The sequence below is a fragment of the Aulonocara sp. 'chitande type north' Nkhata Bay genome, linkage group LG11 (assembly GCF_057382095.1).
Source record: "Aulonocara sp. 'chitande type north' Nkhata Bay isolate Kocher_YH1m ecotype deep benthic linkage group LG11, A_spYH_male_GT1.1, whole genome shotgun sequence".
Classification (NCBI taxonomy): domain Eukaryota; kingdom Metazoa; phylum Chordata; class Actinopteri; order Cichliformes; family Cichlidae; genus Aulonocara; species Aulonocara sp. 'chitande type north' Nkhata Bay.
Genome location: NC_141354.1, coordinates 28,340,608 through 28,350,565, shown reverse-complemented (window position 1 = coordinate 28,350,565; position 9,958 = coordinate 28,340,608). Strand labels below are relative to the sequence as shown.

Genomic DNA, 9,958 nt, shown 5'->3' with positions numbered 1-9,958 from the left:
ACGCCTTCACAACATCTTCTGACAGGCAACCGTTTTCATCAACTGTTTATACATTTGTTAAGCACTGTATATGTTGGCATTGCCTACATATTACATATATATATGTAAATATTTATATCTCTTGGCATGTTACTGGGGTTACAGAACCAAATATATGTGGTAAAATGTAAATAAGGATTTGTGGTTGAACAGGATAAAAAACAAAAACGAATCCACACATGTCCTCCTCCTCCTCACTTTATATAAATGTCACACTATTAAGCATTAGTAAGGTATTAGCAAGTGCCTGATTTATCATTTATACATCATTACTCCCCCTTAGTATGCCATTTAGACTTGCTATTAATTAAAAAGTGCTACTAATGTTATTTATTCTTATGTTTTATTGTTGTTTTTGTACTATTTTAACATGTTTAAAAATCTATCTATCTATGCTGGTCTAGAAACATACAGCTTATTCAAAAAGTAGCTCACATTTGTTTATTTGAAAGGTTCCCTTGCATTCTTATAACAGCAGGTGAACCATTTAAAGTCCACCATGTCACTGAAAAACTATACAAAATAAGTTGTTGTTTTTTCACTGTGCAATAACTACAAAAATCAAAAGCATGTTGGGGACTATGACTGTCCCAGTCTAAAATCCCAGGCAAACAGATGAAGTATTTACAAGACCTCAACCACTACTTCTGCAAACCCTGCATACATTATGAACACCCTGAAAGGAAACAATGTGATATATTTGATAACCTTTAGCAATATATACAAAATTCAGACAGGTCAGGTTGCTCAAAAATTGTAAATTATTTGACCTGCATAACACATATTTTAGTTGCTCTGATGCAGGACAGTAAACTCTACATAGCTTCAAACCTGGGACCTTCTTGATACGAGGTGATGGTGCTAACCATCAGACCACCATGCTGTGTGTGTGTTCTCTGACATGCATGGCAGGCTAGGTGGTGATTCTAAATTGGCCGTAGGTGTCAATGGTTGTCTGTCTCTCTGTGTTAGCTCTGAGACACAATGACCACCTGTGCAAGGTGTAGCCTGCCTCTTGGTTGGATGGATGATGTAGGATAGAGAAGGTAAAGGGCAACTCTTTGGACCAGTCACACAAAAAAAGTGTTTAAGAGGTATTTTAGGTATGAGATAAAGTTAGATAGATAAAGACAGATAGAAGCAAAGTCAGAAAGCTGCTTCTGACTTTGCTTCTTAAAGTTCAGTGGAGAACATCGTGCCATCTATAAAACTGGCACGGAACTGGAAAACAGTCCAACAGTATAAGTTGCCACATTTTCTGCCTATAATTCTTCTTTCTGCACAGCTCTCATTCCCTCTGGAGGAAGAAATAACTTGTGTTGTTGAAGTACTTGGCGTCTGTCATCTCTCTCAAAGGCTTTTGTTCCTCATTTTCTTCACTTTCGTTTTCATCACTTGGTGGGTGCTCTTTGTTGCTCTTTGTAGGGACAAAGGTCACCAAAGCTACTCCTTCTGGGGCAACCGGGACAGAGGGCGAAGGTTGAGATGAGTCATCACAGAGGGTGGTGAAATAAAGACTGTGCAGTTTAGAGATAAATCTGTCCTTGTGCCTGAATGACAATTTAAAAAAAGAAAAAGAAATATGAAAATGAAGGAGCTGACCGTACATCACATCTTAGAAATGACTAATGTTATGTCATAAATCTGCCCTTTTTTGAAGAGATGCATTGAAAGTGCCAATGTCAGTACCCGAAAGTGTAGATGGCCAAAATGACAGACAAGATAGCGAATAAACCAAATATCCACAGCAAATGATGTGGCCACTCTTTAGGTTTTGGTGGAGGTTTTGTGGGATCTGTGGTAAAAAAAGAAGGGTAGACTGTGATAAATCTTAACTGAGCAAGACAGCATCCATCTAAATACATCTGAGTGCAACTGAACGTCTGTGTTTGCGTGTAGGTGTGAGGAACCATAACTCCTGAGGCCTGTTTTTGTTGCAAGCCTGAGTTGTTATGATGACATGGTTTCCTGTTAAAACCCAGGGGGCAGAGGGGATTTTCAGCACTAACAACATTTAAGAGTTCCCTCTCGTCTTTTGGCTCTCTCGCACACACACACACACACACACACACACACACACACACACACACACACACGCACACACGCACACACACACACACACACACACACACACACACACACACACACACACACACACAACGCATAAGTAACTGTAATATTTCACAGTTTGCATGCCAACTCACCATCATCTTGATATTGATCACCTGAACCTGAACCTGAACCTACGGGGTAAATAATATATTTTAAAAACATATTAGTAGGATAATAATAAATGATAAACCTGAGATAACAAGGCAAAGTTGTATAAGGCAATTTTAAAAAAGACTGAAATTGTCCATTTCCTAAAGAACTATGTCAGACTGCAATAAGACATAGTTTAAGTGGTCCCAATAAGCAGACAAGGAGATGTTACAGCAGGGAGGAATAACTCCTGGGGGAAAATTATTCTAAACTGAATTCTGCAAACTTTTCAGGTGTTTATAGCTATGTTAGTTCAGAGTTGCCAAGCAGCAAGACTTGCTTCTTTGGTTGTAAGAAGTTTTGGGTAATTTAGCAGACAAATTCTTTACCAATTAAAAGTCAATATGGCCTAACACTTGCTTTCAAAATAAAAAAGACTATAAATAATCCAACATGATAGTGCCTAATCCAGCAGAATCTTGTTTCTCTCTTTCTCTCTCTCTTTTTTTGGAGGGCTGTTTCTTCCTTATTTTAAAAACAGGCTGAAAGAAGTGACCATTAAAGAGAACAGAGAGTTGGACTGATGCTTAAAAAGAAAGGGTTTTTTCACCACAACGAGGGGAAGTGCACTAATGGTACACGGTCAATATCTTGAACCCCTAAGCCACTGAGAAACTTCTTAATAATAATAATAATAATGGATTGGATTTATATAGCGCTTTTCAAGGCACCCAAAGCGCTTGAAAAGCTATTCATTCACTATTCATTCACTCTCGCATTCACACACTGGTGGTGTAGCCACAGCTGCCCTGGGGCAGACTGACAGAAGCGCCCCTTAAACATCTGTCACAGGATTTAAAGTTTATTTTCATTCAGCACAAATAAAGTCCACTCAGCTACTTCTGTGAAAACTTACACTCTTGTACTGTGCTTTAATTGAGCATATAGAATACTTACTGATAAACTTAAATATACTTATTTATTTTATTTTTAGAGGTGTGTGTGCGTATTTATTTACCCGTTGGGGGGCTCACAGGATAAGGTCTACTCCACTCACTCCACTGACCATCATGTTCTGCCTTATACCTCAGCTGTATCAGGAAGTCAACGTCAGGTGTAGGAGTCACTACGATGGTGTAGGAGCCCTCTCCTTCAAACTGCTGTACCAAGATGGACATATACAGGCAAACGTCTCCATTTACTGACACAACAGAGTGTTCAACTTTTCACAACTAAGTAAAACCTTGTCTACTTACGTTTTCGCTGTGAAAGGAGAGGTTTGTTTCCCCGTATTTGATCTCACAGATGAGTCTAAAATTGTGTGGCTCCTCGAAGTTTGTCGGTAAACTCCAGCACACCGTCATCATCGTCGTCATATCCTGTCTTTCCTCCAACGTCGCTGACACGATTGACGGAGGCTGAGGCTTCTCTGAGGGATCAGGGACGAACATGTAAAGGTCTTGTATGTGGAATAATATGACTAGTTTAAAAGATGACGAATTTGTCTGTAATTTACTTGAATATGAAATATTAGTCAGATACATTTCACAATTAAATGTTTTGCAATTAGGAGCATTACAACTTATCCAAAGGTACAATAATAAGTCTTTAAATCATTACTAATGTGTTTAATATAAACCAGAAGACTTTCCTAAAAATGAAAATATGCTTATTTGTTTTCTTCTTGGGAAATTAGCTAGTATTCCTCTTTCATGTCTGTAGAGCAATTGTGAAAATCAATCAGAAGGCATCTTAACTTACAGACGGGCAAGATTAACCGATAAAAACAGAACAAAACAAAACATAGACCACAAAGTGGTTTCACTTTCATGTCTAAACTTCGACTTTAAAGGGAATTTGAAGTATTTAATCTGGGAAGGTGCAACAGGACACTGTTACTCATAAACCTTTTCAACCACTTCATCAACTGGTATCCTGAATGCTGAGCCAATCTGCACATATTCAAGTCATTCATAGAGGAAGAAAAATTGGAGGCTGTATAAATGTACATGAGAGGATGTTTAAGCAAAGTTTTTCATGAGAAAGTCTAATCATATGGCACAGAAACAGAAATACTACCTCGTCATGACTCTGTGTCTAGGATGGATCATTTTTCTGATTTTTTTTTTCTTGGGTTTGTGTAAATTTACCTGTCCAGCTCTTAGCATAGGTGGATGGACTCCATTCACTCCATTGTCCATCAAATTCCTCTTTAGCTCTGACTTGTATCAGGTACTCAACACCAGGCATTATATCAGTGATGGTTGCTTGCCGCTGGCCATTAACTGGCAGTACCTGAATACATACATATAAGACAAAAATCTCTGAAACAAAACTGCGTTTTCTGTTTCATGCCAGCGTAATGAACATTGAAAAAAAAAAAAAATACACACTTAGTAGTTTGACAACAGGTGTCTCAGCACTGACCTGTTCGTTGCCAATTGACGGTTTGACAGGGTTGTATTTAACTTCATAGATCAATTTATAGAAGTTATCTTGCACCTTCCAGGATGTCGGTAAATTCCAGGAGACCGTCAGCCTGTTCTTCTTTCCTTTCTCCTGTCGGACTGACACATTTGACGGAGGGTCTGGTTTTACTGAGGAGTGGGAACAAACACAGTGAGCACAACTTTAAAGCACTTCAGAAGGCCAATACTCAGTCCTGTCATGGACACATGTACTTTGACTTGAGCACTTACAAATTTTTAATGGTGTAAAGTACTTAAGGGGGCTGGTGACATTGCCTGTGATGCTTGTCACACACATGTAGACCAGGTGAGGGGTTCTCCGATCATCCTCAATGTGGTCCAGAGCACACCAACAGCGAGAGAGCCGAGATGAGTATGAGCATGACACTCGCTTGAATTTCTCTCTTGGACTGAGAGAAGGAAAGGAAAAGAACAGTCAGTCACACAAAGATGGACATAAAGGAAAAGAGAAAGTGGCCTACAACAACATTTCTACTACATTAGGCCCATTTACAACTTTCACACTTTTTTCTTTTTCATTTTTGATCTCAAGTAGTTTACTGGAAATAGTATTTATTTATGTAACAGCAATGTTAGCATTTTGACTGCACAAGATTACAGAAGTTTTGCAACATACACCAATATTGATCGAGAACAACCACAGTATGCACATTGTTTTATCCATGGCTTGCACACATCAGTTTTCCTGTATGTATGTAAATACAGGAGCAAAATATTACTTGATGATCCTTTTAAAACACAACACAAAGCACTCATGGGGGACTTCAAGTGCAATGAACGTACTTTTTACTCAGCAAGAGGTAACAACTAGGCTGCTTTATGGCGGCTTTCTGAGGCATTCCTTCACAGCGGATTTTACTACTGGGCGACTTTTTGTAGCAGAACAGACTGGGAGGCTCAGGAGAATCTAAGAGATAAAGAAGACATGTAAACACACTGTTCACCCATCCATTTTTAAAAATCAATTATCTAAATAGGGTCCTCTCAGGCTCTACAGCCCTCAGGTAGTTTGTTATATTGTTGGCCTTCATGACAGCACGATTAGAAAAAGACTGAACTATGTGTTGTTTTAATGGCTGCCAGGAGAAAGCTTCTACTCTCTTAAAAAGATCATGGCAGCATGACTTAGATTTGCAAAGTGGCATGTAAACAAACCAGAAGAATTTGGGAACAATGAACTTTGGACAGACGATAGTCACAACACCACGTTTGGTGATGCATATCAGCAACAGTCTGGCACAACAGTGGAGTGATGATCTGGGCTTGTTATTTAGCCACAGGACCTGGGTGCCTTACAGATATTGAGTCAACCGTGAATACTTCTATGTAAAAAAAAAAGTATTCTAGAGGCAAATGTGAGGCCTTCTGTTTTACAGCCAAATGTTGACCCATACTGGCTCATGCAACAGGACGACGAGCAAGCACAGCAGCAAAGCTATAACATATCTGAAAAAGAAAAGAATGGATGTGTTACAATGGCCCAGTCAAAGTCCCGACCTCAGCCTGACTGGTATGCTGTGATGGGGCTTCAGGAGAGCTGTGCATTAGCAGTTCAGTTCAAATCAATTTTATTTATATAGCACCAAATCACGGCAACAGTTGCCTCAAGGCAAGCTTTACATCGCAAGGTAAAGACCCTAAAACTGCTAAACTGCAAAATATTTTTGGTGTCACTATTTAAAATTTGAAATTTGCCCAAAAACATTTAAAGTCACAGTTCACCCGCTGGTTTGTTTACTGATTGTCTATCAGTGAGTCGTGTGTACAACATCAATCCTGACCCAATGATATACAAGTTCTGAGCTGGATTTAAAAGATGGATTTTAAAGCCATTTGCCTTCCACCTATAGGCTTTTTATTTGAAAATGAAAGCATGGATGGAATTATATAACCTTCCTCCTCCATCACAAAGTCCTCACTATGAGAACTCACCTGCAACGATCACCTTTAAGCTAAACTTTTCTTTGCCTTTGTGATGACAACTGTATTTTCCAGAGTCTTCCATTCTCAGTGAGGCGAGAGTTAGCGTTGTCCCACTCCTCCCAAATTTAATTTCACCCCAGTCCCTGTCTTCTGTCCCCACTGTCATCGTGTTCCACTTCCACTCAGGCATCACTTTTATCCCCCTTGTTACCCGGTTCACTCCTTCCCCCACTTCATCCTCTTCATCCTCCTCATAGTCATCCTCAACATCTGTTTCTCCAGTGGTCCAATGAGATTCGTCCTTCAGCGATCGAGTGGCCCTGGTTGGCTGGACGATGTGAGGAGAAGTTGTGTACCCTGCATCTGAATATATGAGGCTTCTGTTTCCTCCTGCCTCCGTGAAATGAGGGCTGTAGCCCTCACTTACATTCTTCAGAGAACTGTCATCACTTTTGACTGAAACTGCACTGTTTTGTATATCATTTGGAGCGGCTGGTGTCCCGTTCGAAGAACCATCCCTTTTGTTGATGTTTAAGCTGCTTCCCTTCAGACTGATCTTTACACCATCCACCCTCACATGACCGCCACAGGTCAGAAACAGCTTACAGCCCGGCGATAAGACCAACACACCTGGAGGAGGGTCTGCAGAAAAACACACAAACACAGAATCTGTAGAACTAATAAGAACCAGAATCATTTTTGATGTACGTGTGTGTGTGTGTGTGTGTGTGTGTGTGTGTGTGTGTGTGTGTGTGTGTGTGTGTGTGTGGAATGTTTGTGATTTGATTGTTCATACAGTGTTTTGTACAAAATGTTAGCTTCTCATTATTTTCAGTACTGGTTGTATTTGACTAGGCACAACACAGAGCGACACATTGCATAACCTCCACCCCAACTTCCTCTTTTAATGTGTCTCTCATCTTCATCATTTCTTTTCAGTCTTGTATTATTTCTAACATTCCCCGTAATGTTTCAGATTTTCTGCTCAGACCTCACACAGTCACTTATAACCTGACATGTTTTGGTTTAGTATGACTTGCCTGAACTTGACTGGGTTGAAGTCATAGTTTCATTCCCCTTAGTCTTTAGTAAAACAAATCTTTTTGCTCTTGCCCAGTTAACCGTTGTGTCTTTTTAAACATCTGATAAGACTTTATCTGATAAATCTGATGGAGACTGAAGCTGAAGCTGATAAGGGCCTGATGTAGAATCAACAGCCACTATGTTATATGCTGGTACTGGGTTAGTCCTTCTCTGTTCATACTGACATGATAGCATCACACAGTCGCTATAGAAAGTTATGCTTAATTCAAACTAACTTAAAAATAAAAATAAAACTCGATGTGAAAAAAATAGTTACTAATAAAAGTAGACTTTGAAGAAATTGAAATGAGCTTAAATGATTTTGTAAACTTGGAAAACTAACTAAAATAAAGTAAAATTGGAGAGAAAATATCCTTTTAACATTTGTTAGTTTTGTAAAATTTGTTGTCACAAGTTTCCTAATGAGGCTTTGAATGACTTTTTTTTTTTTTAAACTTGTTACTTGTTACTTTTAAAAAGCTCTCTCTGTCTCTGGTATATGGTTTCCAGACAACAGTCAATAAAGAAACTAAAACTGACATTGAAACTAATAAAAAAATAAAATTAAAACAAAACATTTTCAGTAAACTGAATTAAAAACAAGAGGTCAAAATAAGATCCACATAAAAACTAAGCTTTCATGCTGTTTATGTCTGATCCTACCATCCACATGTGCAGCAGAAATTGACACATCACAGCAGCCAATATTTTCTGTCCAGTTTTAATGAGCCCTGTCAATTATAGCTTCGCTTTCCTCTTTTTAGCTGACAGATGTGCTGCTGCTATAGCCTATATATTTCAACGTTCAATGTGTTGTGCATTCAGAGACCTATACACCTTCATGCTTCTGTTGTAACTAGTGAATATTTGAGTTGCTGTTTCCTTCCAATCAACCTGAAGCAGTCTGGCCATCCTCCTCTGACCTCCGGCATCAACCAGACATGTTCACCCAGAGAACTGTCGCTCACCTGATATCTTCTCTTATTTGAACCATTCTCTGTTTACCCTATAGACAGATGTGTGGGAAAATCCAGGCAGATTCTGAGATACTCAAATTAACCTTTCAAGAATCACGCCACATTCAAAGTCAGCTACATCATCATCTCACATTCGGATGCTCAGTTTGAACTTCGGCAGATCGTCTTGACCACGTCTACACGCGTAAATCCGCTCAGCTGATAAGACCGGCATACTTGAACAGGTGTACCTAATGAAGTGGCCGATTAATTTTTGTTTGTTTGTTTTTATATGAATTTTCCTGACTCTGTGCCTATAATATTTATAAAATGTAAAGTTTACAACAAAATAAAAAAAAGCTTGTAAAATTAGCTGCCACAACGCGTCATAACATTTCCCAACAGGATAAAAACGCATTTTCCCCGAAAGAACAAAAGCGGAAAGAGCAAGAAAAAAAGCTTACTTTATATATTATCCTGTAATAATACAGTCAACTTCGATGAAGTAAATATTTTTAAACGCTGTGATTTTCAGTTAACTCCAAAACTAGACTCCAAAAAATCCTAAATTACAATAACTTTAACTTTGTCACTAAATTAGCCTAAGTTTTTGTTATTCTTAATAACAAAGAAAACAGATGAAGAAAAAAAATTACATTTAGACAATATGAGAGGAGAGGTTACCTTTTCTGGGACATGTTCCTTCAAAAACTCCGCTGACCGGAGCGAAGAACAGCAAAAGGAGAAAAATCCCCATTTTTACCCAGAGATCCTCCTTCCAGCGGCGGGTCCTCACACCATCGCCGACGGCAGCAACTGTACACTGACCCCACTCAAACGTTTTACACCGTGAAAACAAGACCGAGCTATTTACACCACGAAAACCGCTCATGCAACACCAAAACCCCCTGTGCAGACAGCAAAGTTAAAGGCGGCTCTCTCTGGTTGGCTCAGTCTGCTGTCCATGAGACCCGTTATTGTGAAATCCCTGCGCTCTTCCCCTTGTTCAGCGCCGTTACACAGAGGAAATCCTCCTCAGCATCAAAATAAGCCCCCCCAACCCAGCGAAAGCTGAATATAGCTCTGCTATATTAATATTCATTTATGAAAAATCTCTTAACTTAGAAAGTTCCTTAAAAATATTTTCACATATCCTGTTTTCTTACTGTAGTGTTTTTAGTACATACACCATGGCGCACGAAAGGAAAATGGCAAATGTGGCAATACAGACTGAAGCTTTTAATATTTCATATATATATATATACT

The 9,958-nt window shown here is 39.1% G+C and overlaps 1 protein-coding gene across 3 annotated transcripts; it reads right to left on the bottom strand.

Moving 5' to 3' along the window:
- Nucleotides 1–32: 32 nt before the first annotated feature.
- On the bottom strand, nucleotides 33–9,675 carry il6r (interleukin 6 receptor). Of its 3 annotated transcripts, none has more exons than XM_086311771.1 (11): nucleotides 9,377–9,675; nucleotides 6,663–7,295; nucleotides 5,514–5,637; nucleotides 4,941–5,119; nucleotides 4,669–4,838; nucleotides 4,392–4,536; nucleotides 3,498–3,670; nucleotides 3,260–3,398; nucleotides 2,244–2,282; nucleotides 1,729–1,834; nucleotides 33–1,589 (listed from the first exon to the last, which is right to left on the bottom strand). In XM_086311771.1, exons 1-11 carry the CDS (start codon nucleotides 9,582–9,584, stop codon nucleotides 1,328–1,330), a joined length of 2,178 nt encoding a protein of 725 aa, XP_086167897.1. In that variant the 5' UTR covers nucleotides 9,585–9,675; the 3' UTR covers nucleotides 33–1,327. The 3 variants fall into 3 exon arrangements, with proteins under 3 accessions (XP_086167897.1, XP_086167896.1, XP_086167898.1); XM_086311770.1 differs by having other exon boundaries at nucleotides 3,260–3,401; nucleotides 9,377–9,673; XM_086311772.1 differs by lacking the exon at nucleotides 2,244–2,282 and having other exon boundaries at nucleotides 3,260–3,401; nucleotides 9,377–9,674.
- Between the last annotated feature and the right edge of the window lie 283 nt (nucleotides 9,676–9,958).

Coding starts and splice junctions, on each gene's coding strand:
- il6r (XM_086311770.1), bottom strand. CDS start 9,584: ATGAGCGGTTTTCGTGGTGTAAATAGCTCGGTCTTGTTTTCACGGTGT. Junction 2,283..3,259: donor TCCTGTGAGCCCCCCAACGG/GTAAATAAATAC, acceptor TTTACCCCGTAG/GTTCAGGTTCAGGTTCAGGT. Junction 1,835..2,243: donor TGATCAATATCAAGATGATG/GTGAGTTGGCAT, acceptor TTTTTACCACAG/ATCCCACAAAACCTCCACCA.